Raw genomic sequence first — 24,171 nt, 5'->3', positions numbered from 1 at the left:
AAAATCTCTTAGTTGTCCTGGAAGAAGTATACACAGAATTCATTACAAGCTTCATAATGGTATGTGCTGATAAGAGAAAAGCTCTAATGTAAAACATATCTGGAGATTTACTTTTGTTGTAACCCTGTGAGTCAGTGCCAGATAACTAGGGAGGGGTGACTTATATAATACAATAGAACATTTCTTTAAGTTTAACCTTTTCTGAAGAACATTTGAGTTAACAAGAGAACAAAGACAAGGCTGTTCACATTAGAAAAATAGGAACTGCCATTGTGGATTAGACCAACCTCTGTCTAGTCCTGTATCCTGTCTCTGACAGTGGTCAGTATCAGAGGCCTCAGAGGGAGGCACTGAATCTCCATAATTGACAGTTATGCAATATCCTGTCCATGGGGAAAGTTGCTTCTTGACCCCAAGCAGCTAGCAGTCCTGAACAGAAGATTTTAACTCCCTTGTACATGTCTATCTGATCTATTTATGTAACAGACTTCTATTTTTTTTAAATGAAGCTTGTAAATAACAATAAGAAAAAAAAAACCCTGAGTGCATGTTTCTTGCTGCAGTGTGTCCTGCTTGGCTTGTGTGCAAACATACACCTGCAAATAGGAATGAATTATGAGGTAGCAGTTTGTAAGGGGTGGTGGTGTCTGGTTGGGGAAACTGCTGTCCTCTTCAGAACACTCAGGAGCCCCTGTCAAAATGCAGGGGTTGCATAGCTGAGCTATTGGATTATGCTTTAATCTGCCATGAGTTGGAAACTCTTTTGGTGGCATAGCATTCGCATTAGAGCCAGTACGTTGTAAATTCGGGGCAAATCTGTGTATTACTGAAACTTGTAATTAAAATAAAAAATGAAAGCTTGCATTGCTGGGGAGAGGGTATAATTGGTGAGCTGGACTCCCCGGCCCTCAGTCCACTAAGTGAATTGGAGAGGTGGTGCCTACTTGCTCCTGGAGCAGAGTACTCCTTTTATTTTCCTGGGTGCCTTTGCTGTCCAAGCATAACCCAGTGTTTCCTGAGTTGTAACAGTGGCATTTAAATCCCTTTCTAGCACAGTGCAGAAAGCACCCCGCTGATAGAACAGGATTATGCGCTGATTTTTAACTTGCCATGTGCTGGAAGAATAGGAGGAGGCTCACTGGTTTTCAGAGGCGGGCACAAGAGAGGGCAGGGTAATGGCAAAAATACCCCCATAACACACAGCTTGTGCTTGTGAAAGCAGACATGCACTTACAAAATGTGCCAGCTCGAAGTGCACCTAGGTATGTCGGGCAGCCTAACCTGTACACCTCCGGTGAAATCCAAGTTTCCATGTGGAGTGACCTGATTTCTCTGTGCAGCAGTTCTTAGCAGCAGGACTTTTTTCTCTAATGTGGTGTAGAGGGTACAAAAAACAGAGCCATTCCCCGTTAGCAATGATCATTCTGTGATGCCATGTTACTTTGCAGAAGATGCTCCCATTGCAGAACAGGAAGCTGACAAGCTGGTGAAGTCACCACCTCCTCCACCTCCACGTCGCAGCTATCTACCAGGATCTGGCCTCACCACAACGAGATCAGGAGACGTCATCTATGCAATCAAAAAAGAGACCACCATTGTCAAGGTTTGATGATTCAGGCAATAGCTAATTGACTTAGTCAATGGCTGGCACATGAAACGTTCCAAGACTTCAGCTGTTTGTCTAAACCATAGAAAAAGTTGAGACAGGGCCATGGTCCAGAGAGGTGACTCATAGGTCACCAGGAAATTCTACTGATCAAAAAGCAGCCAATAGGATTTGTCCAGTCCTGTTCTCATAATTCTTATCCCTCCACTTATCTCTATAACAACGTAAAATGCAAATCACAAGCGGCTTTCATCCAGTGTGTCATAAGAAGATTAAAAATAAAAAGCCCATCGTATGCAGATGGGGAAGATCAGCTCAGAGCGTCAAGAGTTTCCACAGAAACATTTAAAGAGTTTCTTGTTGCGTACTTTACCCACCTGTTACATTTGAAGTGAAATAAAAGAGGCGGGAGGCAGTATGGGGATGCCTCTCCATCTCATACACATTATATCAATAGCATCAGGATTATAGTGATCTAGCACCATATTATTTGGGTTTAAATTGATAAAAAAGTGAGCTCCTAAGACATGACATTAAACAAACAACTCAGCCCCTCCCGAAATCATGCAATAAGGGGACTTGCATTATTATTGACTTTACTGTGTTTGCTTTGCACTAGCATGGTTTATATATATTGGCTCTCTGTGGTTCTTCACCCTTTCAGGAAGGCAGCGAAGATGCTTGCCAAACAGCACAGTCCAAAGTACCTAAAGAAGATCCAGCCTCATCCCGGGCACCACTGCCTGTCACAGCATCTGCCACAAAGGACGAGGAGGAAGAGGAAGGAGACAGGATAATGGCAGAATTGCAGGTATGCACATTGAGTTGCACATGGATATACTTATATAGTCTCACTCTCTTCTACAGACCTTGCTTCTGTTCTTAGCTAGGATCACAAAGGAAAATGAGCATGGTAATCTCACCCAAATACCCTTTGTGAATAAATATCTACATAACACAACCACCACACTGTTCTGGCCTGGAAAAGCAGGGTTTCTGTGGCTCACTATTCAGGGGTATTGGCACTGCTGTTGGACAAATCCACCGTGACAGATACACAAATAGGTTTGCTGTGCTGTACATATTCAATGTGTTCAGCATTGACCCGAGTTTGTCACGCAGGACCCAGGCCTGCATGGTGCCTGGTGCCCTCCGCTCTCATGGAAGTTGGTGGGAGCAGAGGATACTAGGCTTACACGGTTGATTGGGCTCATCACATTAAACCTTGGTCCCCTTTCCATGTGTATATATGTCTAAGTTCTTGGTACATCACAGAATTTAGCTTTCCATAATGGGATGCATCATTCTGGCAGCAGCTTCTGAGAAGAGAGACTCACTCCACGGTCTTTCGTTTTGCAACAGGCGGAACTGTTTTAGATCACTGACAATGACACTGTAGTAAAAAAACAAACATTAAAACTGCAGTCAGTGAGTTTCTAGTGTTTCCGAGCTGCATACTTTATATCAGTGGTCACTAACCTGTCGATTGTGATCGACTGGTCGATCCTAGAGCCTTGGCCAATTGATTGCAATCCTCGGGCTGCTAAAAGTCCAGCGGGGCTCAGAGGTTGCGTGCCTGCCATGGCCCCATGCCGCTCCTGGAAGCGGCTGGCTGCTGGCACGTCTCTGCGGCCCCTGGGGGAAAGGGGAGGGTGAGCGGCTCCAAATGATGCCCCCGCCCCCAGCACTGTCCTGGCAGCTCCCATTGGTTGGGAACCAGCCAATGGGAACTGCAGGGGTGGTGCTTGCAGGCGTGGGCAGTGCACAGAGCTGCCTTACACCCCCCTTTTCCCCAGGAGCCGTGCGCAGAGACGTCCCAGCAGCCAGCCACTTCTGAGAGCCGCCTGTGGTAAGCACCTCCCAGACAGAGTCTGCACCTCGCACTCCCTCCTGCACCCCAGCCCAGAGCTCCCTCCCAGACCCCGAATCCCCTCCCACACACCAATCCCCTGCACCAAACTCCCTCCCAGAGCCTGCACCTCTCAACCTCTCCTGCACCCCAACACTCTGCACTAGCCTGGAGCCCCCTCCTGCACCCAAACTCCCTCCCAGAGCTTGCACCCTTCACTCCTGCACCGCAACCCCCAGTCCCAGGCTTAGCCAGTGTACACCCAACAGTTGAGACTGTTACATTGATTTTGACAATCCCTGAAGGATTTTGGAGCAATATACCACAAATGATACTAATAAAAAGTAAAACCCATGAAATGTCCAGTGGATTCTATGAGATTAGGTGCAATGTGACCATCTCCCTCCCAGAGCTTGCAACCCTCACTCCTGCACGCCAACCATCTTCCCCTGGCTCAGCCCGGAGCCCCCTCCCACACCCCAACCCTCTGCCCCAGCCCGGTGTGAGTGGGGGAGAGCGCGTCACAGAGGGAGGGGGGAAATGGAGAGAGCGGGGCGTGACTTCGGGGAAGGAGCGAGGGAGATCCTGGGTTGATCTTAAGTTCAAAAAGTGATCTTGTGCGTAAAAAGGTGGGAGACCACTGCTCTATGTGGTACGGTCTCCATACTATGGTAGGAGAAACAGCTTGAGCAAATGGGGGTTTGGATTAGGGTTAGGACAGATTGGGGTTATGTAACAATACATAGGCTCTATGGAGCACTATACAGAATTATCTAATCAATCCACTCAGCAGTGGGTATAGCATGTCCTTAAAATGCTTCTAATGCATGAGACAGGCCTGCCAATTGATAGGCAGCTTGGGTGACCCTTACACATCCTGCCTCTCCACACCTCTCAGGCATCAGCCACTGGCATCTTAGATAGCTACGCTGCCAGCAGAGAGCAGGTTTTCCCCTGCAGTGTGTCCTTCTGGCTCCAGGAGCTGCTGCGGCACTGGGTCTACAGCCAGTTAGGTTGATTCTCCTTCTCTTCCTGTCTCTCTTTAGGCAGCCCAGCTGCCCAATTGCTCTTCCTCTGTTAGGCTGTGAATGGGAGGGTTTAATGGGGACAAGGCTAATATAGGGTTTGGAAGGAGGGTGTGAAGGAAAGTCAGAGTCTGGGTACTGAAGAGGAGGATGTCAGACAATATCTGCTAGGGGTAAACATTGTAAAATCAGGTCCAGATAACTTGCACCCAAGAGTCCTGAGAGTTGGCTGAGGTGATCTCCAGCCCACTGACGTTAATTTGTAATAAATCTTGGGGTCCCGGGGAAATTCCAGAGGCCTGGAAAAATGCTAATGTTGCGCCAGTGCTCAGAAAGGGCAAATGGGATGACCCAGTCAGTTAGCATGACACCAATCCTGGGCAAAATAATGGAAAAGCTGATATGGGATTCAATTAAAAGAATTAAAAGATAGGAATACAATTAATGACAATCAATGTGTGTTTTTATGGACAATAGGTCTAGTCAAACCTGATATCATTCTTTGAAGAGAGTACATGTTAGATTGATAAAACTGTATACCGTTAGACTTTTTAAAGGCATTTGGTTTATTACTGCACAACATTCGGATTTAAGAAACTGGCACTATACAGTATCAAGAGAGCACACATTAAATGGATTAATAAATGCAAAATGAAAACAAAGTTTGAACTCGAAAGTTGCTGTGAAACAGAATTGTTGTCTTCCACACAGCTCTCTAGCTGACAAACTATCTAAAAATATAGTTGTCAATGGGCAGGGGCAGCTCTAGCCATTTCGCCGCCCCAAGCACGGCGGCACGCCGCGGGGGGGCACTCTGCTGGTTGCCAGTCCCGCGGCTCCGGTGGACCTCCCGCAGATGTGCCTGCGGATGCTCCACCGGAGCCGCGGGACCAGCGGACCCTCTGCAGGCACGCCTGCGGGAGGTCCACCAGAGCCGCCTGCCACCCTCCTGGCGACCAGCAGAGCGCCCCCCGCGGCATGCCGCCCCAAGCACGCGCTTGGCGTGCTGAGGCCGCCCCTGTCCATGGGGTATCATCATCAAGTTGGGGGTGTTTTTACTTGAGTTCTTTAGGGATTCGTACATTTTCATTAATGATCTGGAAGTAAATATAAAATCAGGCTGATAAAATTTGTGGATGACATAAAGGTCGAGTGGCAAATAATGATGAGGCCAAGGCAACCATGCAGTGTGATCTGGATCACTTGATAAAGTGTGTCTGTTCAAACAAAATGTGTTTTAATAGAGATAAAGGCAATGTTTTACATCTAGGAAAGAGGCATGAAGGCCACACCTACAGAATGAGCAACTGTATCTTGGATAGCAGTGACTCTAAAAAGGATTTGGGGGTCCAAGTGGTAAGCAAACGGAACATGAGCTCCCAGTGCAATGTTCTGGCAAAAAGGACTAATGCAAGCCTTGACTGTATAAAGAGGGGAGTGCTGAATACGGGTAGAGAGGTGGTTCTACCTCTGTAAAAGGCATTGGTGAGGTTAGTACTGGAATAATGCAGTCAGTTTTGGTGTTCATATTTATAAAAGAATGTTGAAAAATTGGAGAGAGAGTGCAGAAAAGAGACAAAAAAAGAGTACTTGATGGCTGGAGTAAATGCCTTAGTGAGAAACTTAAAAGAGCTCAATCTGTTTAGTTTATCGGAGAGATGACTGAGAGGTGATACGATTACAGTGTATAAGTACCTGCATGGGGAGAAAATACTGAGTCCTAAAGATCCAGGCCTCTGAAGAAGTGGGTTTTGTACCCATGAAAGCTTATGCCCAAATGAATGTGTTAGTCTTTAAGGTGCCACTGGACTCCTCGTTGTTTTTGAGTCTTAAAGACCTCTTTAATCTAGCAGAGAAAAGCATAACTGGAAGCTGAAGCCAGACCAAAGCAAATTAGATACAAATTTTGGCAGAGAGGGTGATTAACCATTGGAACAAATTCACAAGGGAAGTGGTGGATTCTCCCTCTATTGATGTCTTTCTGGAAGATATGCTTTAGCAAAACATGTTATTGGGCTGCATGGAGGGCTAATTGGATAGCATTGAATGGCCTGTGATATACAGGTCAGAATAGATCATCTAATGGTCCCTCGTGGCCTTAAACGCTATGAATCTAAGTAAAAAGAGGGATCTATAAAGAGAACTTTGTTTAAAAAAGAATACTGGGAGAGTCTGCTACAGTTCTCCACTATGAGTTTCCTGTGCTTATTTATAATTTGGAAAGGGAGTAACAAGAGAGCGACTGAGAGGGGAAGGATGTTATATTTGGAGGAAGTGCCTGACTGTATCCCGTAATTTAGTGCTATAAATTGCATGAGAGTGAGATAAATTAATTGTATAGTTACCACAATACTTGCCATCCCAATATCACTTCCTTACCTGCAATGGTGTAATTAATTCTCATTGCCACTCCCTCCCTGGCATGCACCTTTCCTCCACAGCACTGCTGATTTACCTTACTGATAACGCAGCGTGCAAGTGCATGTCAGCAGCACTCCCAATGTGCTACACCAGGACTTGCTGTCGGCATTGTGCACCTGTACATTGTACAGCTACCGGCAATAATGGCCTTTAGCCCCTCCTCTTGAACTAGTGGGAGAGCTGGGCTGTACCCCCCCAAGGAATTAGAGAGAAGCCAGCTCTGCTCAGTAAGGTCTTGAGAGCCCACACTCTATGGTGCAGGAGGAGGAGGACTTAGCAGCAGACCCATTCTCCTACGACTTGACTTATACCAGCGCATTGCTGCAGGAGGAAAGTATAGGGTCCATAGGCCTTGAAGAACGTGAACTCCTTAGACCTCACCACCTTGGAGTATAGTTGCTATAGTGTGGCTGATAGCAGCCTGAAGAACCCACAGCCTCGGGTAGGCCAGGGCCTGGAGTGCTGGAGAAGAGCTGGGGGCAGGGAAGGAGAGAGAAACACATTTTGGGGCACTGAGGACAGTGACAGGATCCAGAGAGCGCAAGCACGTGATTGGTGGGGACCACAGCAGACTAGAAAGATGATGGTAGTTCAGGAGGGAAAGAAACCTGGGATCTGAGGTAACGGAGAGAGAGAATAGCAACAAGAAGTTTAAGCCAAGACCTGCATGAGGGCAGTATCACTGTCATATGTACACACCAAACATGTACACCAGAGATGCTGTCCCCTGTGTTACCATGTGCAATGCAGCCCTGCGTGGCATTTCCATGCCGCTCCCCCAACTTGAACTTGTGTTCAGTTGCACTTCACTGTACTTACTATTCATTAGCATAGGCTTTTCTGTGCCTCAGCTCACAGTGGGGTCCCGTGGCTGTGTGAATCATCAGGCTTCTTGTTGCCTATCTTAAAATCACCTGCAGGTTCCCAAAGGTTCCATGTTTGCAGATAGAACACACATGGGACCAGGTTTAAGAGTTTTGTGGCAGTGGAAATGCCGTTAGTTAGGCCCTGTATTGGGTCCTGATGGAATGAGTGGAAAATGAGAACTCTGGGGTGTGTATGTGGAATTTTATTCTTCCTTTCTAGTTCACTGAATGCCCAAACCCTACCCACATGCCAACATTTCCTTACACGTGTTACAACTGACCCTGTCAGCAGCTTAACTGATAAAATGCATTTCTGAGGGTAGAACTTGGGGGCTGGCCAGGGGCTGACAAAACAGCACTACTCACCTCTTGGAAATGGAGCTTATTACCCATACATGAAAAGTATTTCGGGCAGTAAGGGGGAGTCAGACACTTAGGGTGTCTCTCTAGTGCTTATTATGCTAGCAGGGCTTGCCCTAGTGCTAGAAAAATTGCTGTATAGACAGCATGGCTCAGGCTGGAACTTGGGCTCTCAAGATCACTCCCCTTTCCCTCCCCTCCAGGCTTCAGCGCCCAAGCCACAACATCAACAGAGCTAGCATGAGCTCTGAGAGCACGGGGGTCTGTGGACCCAGGATGGAAGGCCTGTTCCCTGATGCAGTGCAGCCATGTCCTTAAGGAGCTTTCTCTTGCATTGGGCCTCTTTAGCTGAAAGCTTAGTTTTATGTCAGATGCTGCAGGTTTAGGCATACAAGTTAAAGACAGGGATGCTGAGAAATGAAGTCATTTAATTAAGGACAGTCTTGTGGTTATGACATGGGTGTGGGAGCTGGGTTTTTTGGTCCCCAGATCTACCAGGATCTTCCCGTTTAACCTCAGGCAACTCCTTTCACCGCTGTGTGCCACAGAGTGTAAAGTGGGACTCAGCAGACTGTCTAACAAATTCATTATTTGTAATGCAGTTTGAGCTTGCCAGCCCTGAGGTGCTACCTGATCTGAAAATAGCATTTCACTCAGACATTCAGGGCAGTAGTGGGAATAAATTAAACCTTGTTTTTTGTTTTGCTGATACTCTAAATCTCATGCTTTACAAAATTAGAGACAGTTTTCAATGTTCAAACAAATACCCTCTTTAAAGCAGAACTCCTTTGCGGGTGTCTGTCAAAAGCCAACTGGGTGTCCTGCTAACTTGCAGTATTTTCATTCCTTAGGCTTTTCAGAAGTGCTCTTTTATGGATGTAAATTCAAACAGTCATGCTGACCAGTCCAGAAATGACACACATGTTAAAGACACAAGGCCTGGCGCTCTAATACACCACAAGGACAAGAAGGTAACAAGTGGCACTCACAAACGTGCCACCCCCTTCGCATAACCTTCTTTCCTTGCTTCAAGACTAATTTTGTGTCGTGTGTGTCCTTTCCTTGTGAATCCCGTCCCAGTGGCTTATTTGCTTTTACCCCCGAGGCAGGCAGACAGGAGTTATATTTGTGCATGTGCCCAAGTTGCGGGGCGGGGGGTGTCAGCTCATCGTTAATAAGATTTCTGGTTGAGGCGAGCTTGACAGACTCATTTTATAATACACCACCACTGCCCAGTGGAGTGGCAAGGCCTAAGGATTAAAACCCACATCTCAGGTAGCAGCTTAGAGCATTTTCACTAAGTCAGTGTGCCAGTCACAGGAACCAGTCACCTGCGTTTCAAAGGTGCTGAGTACCTGTACGTGTCATTTAAATATCAGTGGAAGCTAGAGGTGAGCACCTCTGAAAACCGGGCTATGAAGGCCTAGTTTTGCCTTCAGCACTGTTTCTCTCTTTGGTCCCAACTTATGAACCCGCAGCAGCAGCAGATAGTGTAGTACAAATTTTACATCACATGACAAGTGTAGTGAGATTTGTAATATCTTGAAACAACATTGAAGCTCAAGGAACCTTTCAACCTGGTCTTTGGCTTTCTCCATTGCATGGATAAATCCTGAGGTTGAGCGTGACAGAGGACTTGGGCAGGGGGAGGAAAGGGGTTATAGCCAAATATTCTTTGGGAGAAATTTTGTCAGATTTCTTTGACAGTTCAACTTCAGTGTTGAAAAGGCCAGATGCTTGTACTGTCACCCAGCAGCCTGAGTCTGCACTATACTTTAGAAAATGTGCAATAGCTGAGTGCTAACATTTTTTTCCAAAGAACTGACTCAAAAATACTATTCAAGGTTGTAATAATGGTTGACACAACCACAAACTCCCAGCAATTAAAGTTAATTGAGCTTACATCTTGCATGATTGCATGTATTCACGGGCACCTTTCAATCCAATGGAGCCTAACAAACTTAACCAACTGGTATACAGACTATACAAGTATCACTTCATTTCCCCCAAGAGTGCAGCCATTTCTGGGGTGAAGTGCATGGCGGTTTGGTATAGTGTCTCTAGGCATTGTTAAAGTTTGGGACAGGCAGTGTAAAATGGAAAACCTGAAAATCCAGGGGAATGGGGGATAGGTAGGATGTAATCACTTGATGTAGAATGCAGCCAGCGTCCCAGGTGTAACCTCCCCACTCTTACAAAAAGTGCCATTAAATATATTGAGCCTTTTATTGTAATGGGAGCTGAAGGCCCTCAGCAACTTGCAGGTCTGGGCCCTTAAGAAACAAGTAAGAGCTGACATGTTATTTCTGACACACAAACCATTATGTGAAGTGTGGCTGGAGTGTCACACTGAACTTTAATTCCTCTCTGGCTTTGATTGTTTTGCATGATAATTCCTCCCTGTTCAAACCATTCAGTAGTTTGTGTCCTCCATGCATAATCTCCGTTAGTGCTAACAAACTGTGAGCATGTTGAGTACAGATTTTAAACTATGAACCTAGCCCACTGCTAGCTGACTTTCTTCTTTCTGAGCTTTATCTATAATACTGAGAAGCATGCATTGAGACAGTCTGCACTTGGAGTCCATTAAATGACTTCACTTAAGTTACTGTACCTTTATTCTAATGCATCCTCGGTGTTGGAGACTGAATTTCATGACTGGTAGTTTGCAACTTGGAGCGAGCAGTTGTTGCTGGTATAAATATATTGTTCTTTTGATGTATTTGAACCATTTTTTTCATTCACACTTTTGTTCTGTCAATACTTTTACTAGAAATCTGATTGTAAAATGGTTATTTTACATCAGTTATAAGCAAGGTGCCTCTTCATCCCCAATACCCACAGCAAAAACCATAAGTAACAACAAAGCAATAATGAAGGGCAAGCCTTCTCACAGGGATTTGTCACTCTGCTGCAATAGAATATATCTGCTCTTTAAAACAAACAAAAAAAGCTTCGTTGCCCTGCTGCTTACTGCTCTGAAGTATTGTCTGCAAGGTTTCTCACTTCAGAGCCTCCCTGGGAACGTGTCTCTATAAACTGGATGAAATCATCATGTGCCTATAGGACTTGTTTCTTTAAAGAAATAGGTTTAATTTTATTTTCTGGGTTTTTCAGGGTGTTAAATATGTCACTTATTTAGTGCTTCACTTAAACACCATTTTTCTCTGCAGTGGTCGCTTGTAGAATGACTTTGGTATGGTGAGACAGCAATTACATTAGCACAGAACATCACCTCTTAGACAGGAGGAATATTAGAGGCAGTTAGAAAACAGCTGTTTACATTTCAAAGCTTACTTTCACGGTGAGCTAGACTGTACCATGGTGACACTGAGAAGGGAGCAGCAACATGTCCATGGTAATTTTTCAATAAGTACGGTAATTTTTTCAAGTGTCCATCATGCAACATGGTGGTGCCGACCCCTGGAAGGGAGGTGTAACTGAGACAGTCCCAGTGAGCCTTCAGGCTGCATGGACTGTCAATATTCACAGTTACAAATCAGTCCCTTTGCTTTGATTTGTTCCTGACAGATCTTAGTCAAATACTGTATCTAGTTCAAGCTTCAGTCTTCCGCAAACTAAGGAATTTTTGAAATCTGGTGTCTAAACAGGTCAAGGTAAAACAATGTTAGAGATAAGATAACTTAGGCTTTTGCACAACACATTCTGGAGCCCTTATAAAAAGGACAGTCTTTGGTTAGAGTACATGTTGGGCACATGCATAGTTTTGTGCAGTGTTATGTTGTACACTGTCCTACCAGAATTTGGAATTTTCCCATGAAGAGGTACAGAAATCAGAAGACTATTATAGACATGGCTGTGCAGCAATGGACAGAGCAGTGAGTTCACAAGGTCTTCACTTCCTCTGAGGATATGGTGATTAATTGGAGAAAAAAATCTTTGCAAGTAACAACTCTGATTAACTAAGTCATCCAACTTTCCCCCTTAGGTATATGGGGATACAACAGGATTTCCAAAAGATAGTGACCACCCTAAGGAGAAGAGGGATGGGAAAACTGAAGACGAGAGGAGTTCTGATGCTTCCAGCATATCTGAAAATAAAATTGGCTTTTCAATGAATGAGAATTCTGTATTCAGTAAAGATTTGTTTGTAGGGAATAAAGACTATTCCAACAAGAACCCCCATAATATCAGCACAAACTTCTCTAGTGTAAGCTTGCCAGAAAATGAGAGAAGAAAAGGGGGTCAAGATGTCTTAGGAGTGCATTATCCAGCTATTGAAACTGGAAAACAAAAGCTGAACTATGGAATATTGAGACACACTGATTATGACATGCCTCAGAACCAACCACTAGAGTGTGCAGGCAAATGTGTCCCAATCAGCAACGTTTCACCTCTTGTCAGGCAAACAGAGTTGCAAACTCAGGAGGCTTCCAGATCACCACAGGAGCAAGAAATGCCTATAATTGACTACAGTCAGGTTGTGCTAAGGCCTAAAGTATCTAAAAATACCAATGTAAACTATATTGAGGAGAGAGAGTCTCCAGCTAGCTCTCCAGTTGAAGAAAACCCACCAACAGACAACATTGCTTTTATGATTACCAAGACAACTGTCCAGGTTCTGTCGACTGGAGAAGTTCATGATATAGTAAACAGGAAGGGAGGAGATGTACAAACAGTTAATATAGATGCCAAAAAGGACAAGACATCCCAACAAGGTGTACTAGAGAGTACAGAGAATGAAGAACCAGTAGTTTGTCTGGACAAAAAACCAGTCATCATCATCTTTGAAGAACCAATGGATATTAGATCGGCTTATAAAAGACTTTCAACCATATTTGAAGAATGTGATGAGGAGTTAGAGAAAATGATGACAGAGGAGAAGATAGAGGAAGAGGAGGAGGATGAAGAAAATGAAATCTCTGAAATCCCTGTGATAGAGAATGAAGTACTGCAGACAATTAATAATGGAAGGGCTGCTACAGATTATTTAGCAAATCATGGGCTTGAGCAACAATATGAATTTAAACTTCAGTCTAATTCTGACTCTACAGAAACAAAAACTCCTGAGGAACAAGAAATAGCAAAGACCGGTTTTAACAAATTTAGTCAAATTTATGGTCTAAATTCAGAAATGAAACTGGACTCTCCTGATCAGTTTGGAAGCAGGCAGGATGCTAAGAAAAAATTTAAATTTAAGTTCCCTAAAAAGCAGCTGGCTGCTCTGACTCAAGCAATACGTACAGGGACCAAAACTGGGAAGAAGACCTTACAGGTGGTGGTTTATGAAGAGGAGGAGGAAGAAGATGGGACTCTAAAGCAACACAAGGAGGCCAAAAGATTTGAAATCACAGGGTCTCAGCCTGAGGATGTTACCAAAGATAGTTCTGGGAAGGAAGATCCCATTCCTGAGACATCAACACAGAGCTCTAGAACTGATGAAATTCGAAAGAATACGTACAGGACTCTGGACAGCCTTGAGCAGACCATTAAACAGCTAGAGAACACCATCAGTGAGATGAGTCCAAGATCTGTCCCTGAACCTGCATGTGGCTCTGTAAGAAGCAGTGCCCCCTATTCTTCCCATATAACACAAGAGGCTGCACCCAGAGAACTTGTAGTATTGGACGAGAGCCATGCTGCCTCAGAATCCCCTTCGTCAATCTTATCAGCTTCACGTAAGGTACCTTAGTAGGAGAAATCAAACTCCAGCTGCTTTCTAAAATCTGCAATAATCACCATTAAGCAAGAGGTGTCTTATGATTTGTTTGCTTCTTTTCAGGTGGCTTGTTTGGTCTCCCCACTAGGTGTCTAACAGCTAATAGATTGTTTTACCTCTGCTGCTGTTTGGTGACGGGCAATGCAGGGAAGCTGGGTCAATAATCTGCTGTGTGAAATGAGAAATGACACTGACATTAAATCCAGTTTGATCAGTAGTTGAGCAGATTCCTCCATTTGATTCTTAGAATTAACAAGAGTGGTGTGGCTCATGACATGAATCTCTGATGTTTCCCCTGCATGTAGTACTTCGGCTTCTCTCACAAAGCTGCTTTGCGCATGGTGTGTGATTCCTCTTTTTAAATGCACTCATATTTACCACTGATTTCCTTGTCTCCCCTGTGTCTCTACAATCCTTTCAACAGGGCTCAAGCACCGCTTCACAGACCAGCAGGATGCCAATACCCATGGCTACAAAAAGTAGACAAGGAAGCCTGGATAAAGCAGGCAGACAGCACAAGCTACAGGATCCACGCCAATACAGACAGGTAGTTTTACCCTAAACCAAATCTTTGGATGGACATTTAAAGCTGTTTTTAAAAAATGTAAGTCAAGTCACTGACGTAGATTCTACCAAATAATGGATTTCTTCTTTCAAATGAGATCTAACTAGACATCCTCGATCTTGGGGGCATGAAAATCTCTTTATGATCCTTATTACACTTTCACCATACTTTGCATGCCTGCAATAAAACATCTGCTATTTACGCCAAACCTGTTTACTTCCCTTCGGTAAATGTGATTCATCAGGACAGCTAGGAAATCCTCTGTTCAAAGCGTTTTAAAGGAAGCGCGGATACTAACCTATGTGTTTAATGCAGCGGTTCTCTAACTTCATTGTGCCGCGACCCCCTTCTGACAACAAAAATTACTGCACGACCCCAGGAGTGGGGACTGAAATCTGAGCTTGGGGGGCCCCAATCCCCACGTGGGGGTGAGGGGTAGGAGGGAGAAGGGGCAATGCCCAAGGGCTTCAGCCCCAGGTAGGGGGCATGGAACCCAACCCTGCTGCCCAGAGCTGAAGCCCTTGGGCGGTGGGGCTCAGGCTTCAGCTTCGGCCCTGGGCCCCAGCAAGTCTAACACCAGTCCTGGCGAGCCCATAAAACAGGGCTGTGACCCACTGTGCGGTCCCAACCCAGTTTGAGAACCTCTGGTTTAATGGATTGCATTAGATGCACATTAACGCTCCATCCAAATGCTTCCATTCTCACATTAACAATCCTGAAGCATGACCAGTGTAGTAAATAGTCTGTAGGTTGATGTGACTTCTCACACAAGCTTTGTGATCTCTCTTCGCACTCTATGCATTCTTTGTTGTGCACTTTGGGGATTCTACCAGGTCCAGTCCACAGCTGCAAGACTTAGCTCAGGCCTTGAACTGTTAATTCTTATTTTCTGTAGGGCTGTTTTCCCAGGCCCTGTTTACTTATGTTACTAGCTTTCTGACAAACTGTCTCCTGCCATCTTTATTTACAGGCTAATGGAGGTGCTAAGAAAGCTGGTGGGGACTATAAGGCTACTTCCCCTACCCTACCTGCTTCTAAGATCCCTTCTTTTTCTCCCACCTCTGGGAAAAGCAGCTCTGTGCCTGCTTCTAGTGGTGACAGCTCTAACCCTCTCAATCCACCTACTAAAACGTCCATTCCTTCCTTTAGCCTTCTGAGTCCTCAAACAGGTCGCACTGCTCACTCTACCTCCCTAATTCCTTCGGTCTCTAACGGCTCCTTAAAGTTTCAGAACCCCACTTACACAGGTAAAGGTCACCATCTTTCATTCTCACTACAGACTCAAAATGGCCGGCCATCCCCCCCTTCCTCCTCCTCTTCCCCCCCTTTGTCTACCTCTCCCACTTCACTGACCCAAGGCCTGAAGAGCATCAGGACAATCCATACACCTAGCTTCACCAGCTACAAGTCACAGAATGGAAACGCCAGCAAACTCACCCCCTCAGCCAAGGAGACCGCATAAAGTCTAAACGCTAGTGCGCGCAACTTCACCACGGCTTCTGTTTATTATCAATGAATCCGCAACTAATATTTTAGCAAGAGAATGTATCATTTTGTTTTATTGTTTGAAACTTAATATTAAACATGTGCTAAGTACTGGATTAATACCATAGACTAGAGTGAAGCTGTTTTGTAAAACTTTGTTGCTGTTAATGATAATAGAGCATTTTCTTTCTATATCTAGCACCTGTTACAAAAAGTGCAGAAGGTGTGTGAGAGTGAACCCGTGTGTGTGAGCACAGAAATGTATAGAGCATGGAAAAAACAATGTATGGTTCCAGAAATTTTAGTAAGTTGTTTTGTATAAAGCTATTTTCATTATGGGAACTACAAGTGAACAGAGATATACTAAAGTGTGATTATACACAAATGTAAAACTGAAACGAGATGTTTTTCTTTTCTTTTAGTGTTATTTAGCTTTGTTACAGATTTCTATTTTTGTCAACAAAACATCATGGTTCCTTTCAATATCTTTTTGCCAAAACATTTTGATACTATTATAATGTACATTTGAAAGTGTTATGCTGGACAGTAAACCTCTACACAAGAAACAGAGTAAGACTGGTATTAATGTGTATGAGGTAACTTAACATATTGCACTGCCATTCAAATTATATTTAATAATTTGCCTATCCAAAAAAAATAAATTTTGTTTTTACATAGGTATTTGCTCATTACTTTTATTCTTAGCTAAATCCACCATTATTCTTTTGTTTTATTGAGACCTGGTAACATGTATTGCAGTGTGGATTTTAAGATGTACACTTCTGTACTGTTATGTATACTGGCAACCTTTTGTACATATCTATAAATATATATATATAAATAAATACTGTATGTGGCTGGGCACATAGAGTAGTTTTACTACACCAAAATTAATTTTTATGCATGCTTTAAAGATTATATATATATATATATATATATATATATGGGGAGAGGTGAATATTGAGCAAATGGAAAGGAGCAAAAAGTTTGCATAGCTCGCGTTTTTGTAAATAAATTTGTTTAACACCATAATGTAGTATACAGAACTATGCTAAGCAAAGAACTTTACAAAAATAAAGGGCTGCATGCTGTGTTTGTATTTTGTCACTAATAACTTTTACAATGGTTCCAACTCAAATGGTTGTTCAAAAACTTTACTTTTAATGTAAACAGTCTGACATAATGAGTAAAATTGTATTTCTTTGAGAGTTGGACTCGTACCTTCTAATGCCATTGAAGAATTACCTGGCCAAACAGGGAAAGAGGAAACCACCCTTCTCTAATTAAAAAGGACTGCCTCCTTCTCTTTCCATTTGGTTTCTTATGTCTATTATTCTTTAACAGAAAAAAAAGAAAAAAACCCCACCAAGTTGCTGTTACTCGAGGCTGAAAGCTGGAGGCCCTGATCCCTTACACACAGATAGGTTCATGGAGTCCCTGGCAGCAGTAGTATTGTCAGTGGAAGCCTTCTGTCCAAGACTTCAGCAATCACACCAGTATTTATGCAAATACAGTAACAAATGCAAATACCTGAACCAACTCTGGGTCAAGTAGAGCTGCTCTGGATTAGAACAGAGACAGCAGCAAGGCTTGTCAACATGACAGTTAGTCAGCGCTGCCTTTGCAGAAACACCCACTGCCTTGTGTAAGGTTACTTTGCAGGCAAGGACATAAGCAGCTTCCATCCTCTCCCCTCGTTTTTTTGCTAATTTGTCTCCTTTGCCCTATGTGTTTAAGACAATAGTGTTACTCAGTTGATACTTCCCTCCCAACACAGCTGTGGTTCTCCCTGTTTTCTTCTCTATGCACTTGAGGAACTAACATGAAGTGGATTTATTCTTTGTATGCAGCCTTAGAAACGTCTTCTCCATACTAAAGACAATAAAAGGGTGGATAGCGACTTTGTGCTAAGACTGCTGCTATAAGATTTTACTCTGTTGCTTGCAAACAGTGCTCTTGATATCAAAGCATTTCCACTGAACTTCCCAGTCCCCAAATTCTGGCCTAATTTTCTGGTCTTAATATAAACTAATTTACTGAATGTCACATTTGTTTCTGGCTGTCAGTGAGAGCAGGAAGAGATCAGGTCTGGGTGGGAGTTAGGTAAATGACTCTGCTCTAGTTTAAAACATCTCCATGTATAAACAAGTTACATGATCTTCATTAATGTACTGGTCAGGCTTTTGGTAAAGACACTTAGATGACAGTGAAAATAATATCAAACCCTTTTCATAACACCAATGAATCCATGTTCCCAGCAGTGACACTCCATTTGCTTAGTAAGAGCCCGTGACAGATTCCCACATGTAGTCAGAGGCTTGACAATTTGTTGCTAGCGTGAGTGCACAAAACAGAATTTATCCAAACAGAGCTTGGTTACGTTTTTCAAAACATGTCAACCCCTCTCCCCCCATATTTGGTTAATGATTGAAGCGTCACTGCCGAATTTCGGCAGATGCTTAACTGCTGGCCAGGATGCAGGTGCATTTAGATGCCCCCGTGGGCATCGCATTGGGGATCCCTGGACTAAATACTAAATCTAAAATTTAGCCCATCCTAATCTTGCCTCTACTAACACCTATAGCTGTGCCCTCCTTAATGCACTGACAAATGTACTTTTATGCCGGACTACCCTGTGTCACATTCCTCCATTTTGCAGTACTGTCATCCATTGCCACTGGTGCCTCATCTCTCCTGCTGGGCTATGAGGTGCCACTGCAGCTAAGCTCCATGCTTTGTAGGTCCCTGCATTAACACCCCCCCCCAACCACACACACATCCTGCCTTGCTAAATCTGAGCCAGCGGCAGCAGCACAAGCATAGGGGATGGCTACAATACTAGCCTTAGCACCCACTTGTGTATCCTTGGCCCAGTGCCCAGCACTGCCCCTACCACTGTGTGGTGCAGGGGAAAAATGAGTTATGTTGCTAAAGGCTACTTAGTCACCTCTCCATAGGGTGACTAGATAGATAGCCCATTTTTAAAGGGACATACCTAATTTTTGGGACTTTTCCTTATATAGGCATCTATTATTCCCTCCCCTCCCCCCCCAATGTTTTTCACAGTTGCGATCTGGTCACCCTGCCTCTCCACTCAGTTGTCCATAGGGTTACAGTAGTATATTGGCTGAGAGGCTCCTATGACTTACATCAGTATAGCTGCTCTCCACATGCTGAGCATTGACAATAAAGGCTGTATGTACAAGCTTCTAAGTGAAATTTATCATTCACAAATGTATACAAAATGGACACAGCAGCCCATAGGGAACAGATAACAGAATGAAAGGTTTTCAACCACAAAACTTGCACATACCAAAAAAAACCATCAGTGACGAGGCAAATTGTAACTGCCTTTTTTGAACCCAAAAAAAAAACCCGCACACCATTATGCATGTTTCTCTGCACTAGGGAACTGGAGAACAGGGGCTATAGCTCATAAATGGGGCCTTTTTCTATTAAGCAACAGCCCACCCTTTCTGTGACTCATGTCCTGGCACAAGGAATTCCTGACCAAACTGCATCTCAACTGCTGCAGGATGGGTGGCAGCGCTGCAGCAGAGAAGGCTCAGCAGGTGCTCTGTACAGGGAACAGGTATCCTACCTGCCCTGCCAACTTTGGGCACGTCTATACTACCCACGAGAGCAGCAGGTAGTAATCAATCTATCGAGGATCGATTTATCCCATCTCATCTAGACGTGATAAATCGATCCACAAATTGACAGCCCTACTCCACCTCGACAGGAGTAAGCAGTGTTGACAGGGGAGCCGCGGCAGTTGACTCGCCGCCCTGAGGACAGCCAGGTAAGTCACACTAAGATATTTCGACTTCACATAGCATCTTAGATTGAACTGCCCCCCCCCCACACTGTAGACTAGCTCTCCAGGATCTCTCTCATAAGGTGGGTGTTTTGGGGTAAACTTACTAAGCTGGCATGACATGAATTTATTTTAATTTGCCACCATGCCCCAATCAAAACCCAGGTGCCCCCCTCCTTTCCCCCATTTCCCTTGTAGCTGGGCAGAAGTCCTTTCCCCTGTCTACAGCCCTGGAATGTTCACTCACTCCAAACTTTTGGAGCAGGGCCCCTCCCATCATCCCTCACCAGCATGCCTACCAACCACCATCTCCCCAGGAGCAGAGGGCTGTTACTCATCCCAGCCCCTCACTGAGGGGCTGTGGTGCACTGAGAGGGGAATAAAGGGAGGATGAAAAAAGGCTCTATATGGAACCAAGCCTGCCTACATATCGCGCTTTGTTAGTACTGAACACATGCATGAAAACAGAATTTTGTTGCACAGAGTCTGTGCGCTCCTGCTGCTCATTCCCCACTTAAGACCAACACTGGATTATTGTTACCCTCTTTAGAGCAATTAACTTTCCTGTCACCAACAGAGGATTGTGATTTAGAGGGCAAATACCCAGCAGTGGACAAAGTAAGGAACAAATATGCTAGGCAATAAAAGAGGAGAAACCAAGTATAACATGTACGTAGAATTGTTTGTAAATAGAATTTTTTCTGAGTTTTCACAATCCATCAGCTGGTCTTTACAATGAATTATGAAAGACAGCACTGATTTGGCTGGTGGTATGGAAAACACCAGAGATCTAAGGGTTAAGATATTCAGCATTCTGTGATTCTGAAGGATTATTGATATTTTCATGTTTTCCTCAGTACCACAGAAACTGCACATTGAAGGAAGACCACCTAACCAAATACATTTCAATTGGTGTATGAGATAGGGCCAGATTGTAAATTGAGTTTAAAAAATCAAAATAAAGAAATTTCAGCATCTGAACGTTCTGTCACATGCTATACTTGTGATACTGTCCCATGGTTTGAAAAATGCAGAGTCCTTTACCTCTGAATAACTCTCACATTTGTAATAGTAGTTTCTTTACACTCTGCAACCCAAAACCTTTGAATTGCCTCTTTCCACACACAGTCATTCACTCCAGACAATAATTGCAGGTTTTCTGATATTGGGTGCAGTTGCGGATTGTAACTTGTAAGCAATAATTTAAAACTATTCATTAGAATGAAATTCAGGCCATTCAAGGAGTCACAAAAACAATTTTATTTCCAGTGTTTAAGTAGATGCACACAGGCATGATACAAGTTTGGATTCATTAAGTCTTCATGCAGAATTATATTCTTCTCAATAAAAGAAACCAGTTCCATCCAGGATCCACTATCTACACACCTATGTTACAACATTTATATCAAATCTGGTATCTGAAGAAAAGATACACATGTAATATGTACATTTAAGTTACTTATTTTACAGAAAGATTAAAAATTCAAGTCGCATAAAACTCAAAAACTGTATTAAAATTGGAATATAAAACTCAGAGATCCAACTGGAATGCCTAAGGAATGGAAGCTCTGTATCCACCTGTGTTAAAATCTGTAAAATGTAATGAAATTTGTTACCAATAAAATGTGTGTGTTTGTTTGTAGTATGTTTCGCTAATTTAACAATTAACAATATGGCACCCTAACAAACCAAATGAATTTATGATGAGGCACTTGTTAGTGACTAACCCAAAAGAACAATTTTTCTGCATACTAATGCAAGGCCAACTTTCAGTCATAAAACCATGTACACACTACATAGCATGTTGCATCAGATGCTTTGTTCAACATTTGTATGCAGCCATCAAATATACTTTTTCTTAAAACAGATATAGACTAACTTTTTAAAAAATGTTCTTCTGGCTGTAGTAATGCACTGTGAAGACTTTCCACAGTGCAGATGGATGAAACCAGCCCAAATGAAGGCTGCATAAAAACAACAGTACAGGAAAATATATACAGGGCTATTGGGAAGTGTAACAGTAAGCTACTGAATTGCTGTAGTGGACCTTTCCCCATTTCAAAGATACTGGTAAAATCGAGATCTAACCACCTGGGTCCCAGAGAGTTTATGAGGATGGGCATCAACTGCTGCACTGAAGTTGCTTTTGTTCATGCTCTGGTAACTTTCACCATTTACCTGGTCAGGGAGCTGGAGTGGTCCTGACAGAGGTGGTGTTCTATTGATCAAAGTCAAGCTACTGGAAGAACTGCCTTCATCTGCCTGCATCTCTGCAGATAAAGGCAGATCTGCCTTTGATACATCTGTTAAGCTAGTGTTCTCAAGTTTGGGCTCTCCAGTTTCACCCGTATTAAGGTCAGTTGTGCTAGTGCGTAAACGTTCCCGTGCAAGCCACTCTGAAATTGAGAGGTCCTGGGCTGGACATTTTGGCTTCAACCGATTCACAGCTGAAAGTTCAGATTCTCTTTCTCTACTTTGACCCTGCTCTTGAGCTTTCCATGCATTCAAAACACTTATTTCTGCAAAATCCCTCTGCCCTCCGAGTGTATGCCTTCGCCTGATATTTTTTCTCTTTGAGGTCTCTGCAGAGCTAGATTTTTGATTTCCTATACCAAACATATCATCTGCAGATGCTTTGAGACGCAGTTTTAATCTGTCTGTTATTTTAAGTCTCCACGTAGGTTCTTGTTTTTCAGTTTCACTTCTAGTTGATGTAGTTAAACTGCTTGTTGATCTTCCTTTTTTCATTATATCAAACATTTTGGTCATTGCAGGCGACTCCTTCTCACTCTTGGCATCCCCTGATCCTTCGCTATCTGTTTTGTGCCGGGCAGACTTTCTTCTAGATAGCGTATCACATTCAATAAGTTTGTGAGAGCTAAACAGTCTGCGGCTGTCTAACTTGGGTGTTGAACTTCCCTCAGTACAACTTACTTCGCTTTCTTCGGAGTTCCTCCGATTTGTTTTTGGCACTTCTTGCATTTTCCCCCTGAATATCCTTTCAGCAGCAGAACTTGTAGCAAAGACAGGGAAATCACTTTCACTGTCCGTTTCCATAGGACGACCTTCACTGATCAATTCACTTCTTTCATCATCAGCCTCATCCCCCTTGCTTTCTGTCACCGATTGCACTTCAGGGCTCAGCATAGTAGAATCGAAACCAGTTACGTACGTAGTAGATGAAGTGGTTGAGTAATCTGAGGTGATAGAACTGACATCAGCAGCTAAAAATTCACTGCATTTCATTTCAGGGCTGGCTAATTTTTTGCCTGGAAATCTGTGCAGGGAAGCCTGGGAAGAAGTGCTAAGCATAGTGCCAGAGTCAGACACCGTCTCTTCAACCTGGGGTGAGGCTTGTGAAATAGGCATTTTAGGACTATTGTTCTGTATTGTTAGCCGATGGCCAAGATTGGGTGATTTTGTATATTTTTGTTGGTAAGGTAGTGAAGGCTCCTCTAAGGGGCTGCTCTCTTTCCTGAATGATTTATTTTCATCCTTTGCAACATTCATGTCTTTTTTAGTGCTGTTCTCTTTTTCTTTCAGAACGAACATCCTTTGTTTTCTTCCTACCATCTCTCTCTCACATTCCTCTTTAGCTGTGTCCTCTTTTGTTACATCACCATGAGATTGTTCAGCAAGCTCCTTCTTAAAAAACACATTATCCAGCTCATCTTCTGAGCTGCTTGGTTGTGGTTTTTCTTTTGGTTTTTTTCGCTTGCGACTGGCTGCTGCAAAGATGGAGGACACAAGCAGTTCCCTGCTATACTGATCTTTTCCAGATCCCCAAGAACCCTGTTTTAAACAAAAATCAAGGAACAAGGTTAGCAGTTAAAACATGTACATGTGTGCCATTGTTTGAGATTTTATATGGGTATTCTGGTCTCCAAAGCCACAGTGCTCATTCCTGTTTCTTCAGGGAACATTGTTCTGCTCTGTGTGTGGGGCCTGCACTGCCACACTGGGCACCCTGCATCCTCCCTTCTCCACTTTGCAGCAGAGTCCCTCTGACTTGCCACAGTCCAACTGCAATTATTAACTGGGTGCTTGATTAAGTAGTTAAGGAGACTCCAGGGAGCCTAAAAAGACCCTCTCCAACATCAGCATCCAGTGTGATCTGTTTGACAGAGAACATTCTGCAAGGCTCTAACTTCAGTCCTTCCCTCTTCTCACTTTACACCCTTTGAGTGATCTCGTACAGCTTCAGCTACCATCTCCATGCTGATGACTTACATATACCTTTCCACTCCTGACTTGTTTCCGTCCATCCAATCCCAGATCTAGGCCCATCTTTCTGACAGTGCCTCCTGAACGTATCATCATCAATTTAAGCTTAACACAGGGAAGATCAGTTTTGGCCATGAAGCATTCTCTGCTCCCCAGATTCTCTGTCACTAATGACACCACCACAAATCTCACCATTATTCAGCTGGGAGAGGGTAATATCTGACTCTTCCTTTTCCCTTGCTCCGTATTACCTAAGTCTGCTCAAATTCTGCT

The 24,171-nt window shown here is 43.7% G+C and overlaps 2 protein-coding genes across 38 annotated transcripts in view; one reads left to right on the top strand and one right to left on the bottom strand.

Annotated features, from left to right (window-relative positions):
• Window positions 1-17,675, top strand: part of KIAA1217 (KIAA1217 ortholog) — a 507,222-nt gene extending 489,547 nt beyond the window's left edge. For 6 of the 17 annotated variants that reach the window (XM_039523552.1, XM_039523548.1, XM_039523557.1 and 3 more), the window contains 6 exons: window positions 1,449-1,603; window positions 2,271-2,417; window positions 8,979-9,098; window positions 12,077-13,771; window positions 14,232-14,354; window positions 15,343-16,196. In XM_039523552.1, the coding sequence (XP_039379486.1) occupies window positions 1,449-1,603; window positions 2,271-2,417; window positions 8,979-9,098; window positions 12,077-13,771; window positions 14,232-14,354; window positions 15,343-15,834 (2,732 nt within the window). In that variant the 3' untranslated portion in view covers window positions 15,835-16,196. Of the gene's footprint in view, window positions 1-1,448; window positions 1,604-2,270; window positions 2,418-8,978; window positions 9,099-12,076; window positions 13,772-14,231; window positions 14,370-15,342 lie in introns of those variants that run through there. The other 11 variants (XM_039523549.1, XM_039523554.1, XM_039523559.1 and 8 more) reach the window with 8 other exon arrangements.
• Window positions 17,676-20,910: 3,235 nt separating this feature from the next.
• ARHGAP21 (Rho GTPase activating protein 21) overlaps window positions 20,911-24,171 on the bottom strand; it is a 239,276-nt gene continuing 236,015 nt past the window's right edge. For all 21 annotated transcript variants that reach the window (XM_039522408.1, XM_039522406.1, XM_039522404.1 and 18 more), the window contains one exon: window positions 20,911-23,466. In XM_039522408.1, the coding sequence (XP_039378342.1) occupies window positions 21,733-23,466 (1,734 nt within the window). In that variant the 3' untranslated portion in view covers window positions 20,911-21,732. The remainder of the gene's footprint in view (window positions 23,467-24,171) is intronic.

The sequence above is a fragment of the Mauremys reevesii genome, linkage group 2 (assembly GCF_016161935.1).
Source record: "Mauremys reevesii isolate NIE-2019 linkage group 2, ASM1616193v1, whole genome shotgun sequence".
Classification (NCBI taxonomy): domain Eukaryota; kingdom Metazoa; phylum Chordata; order Testudines; family Geoemydidae; genus Mauremys; species Mauremys reevesii.
The sequence above is the reverse complement of the archived record's forward strand: the minus strand, read 5'-3'. Positions and strand labels throughout refer to the sequence as shown.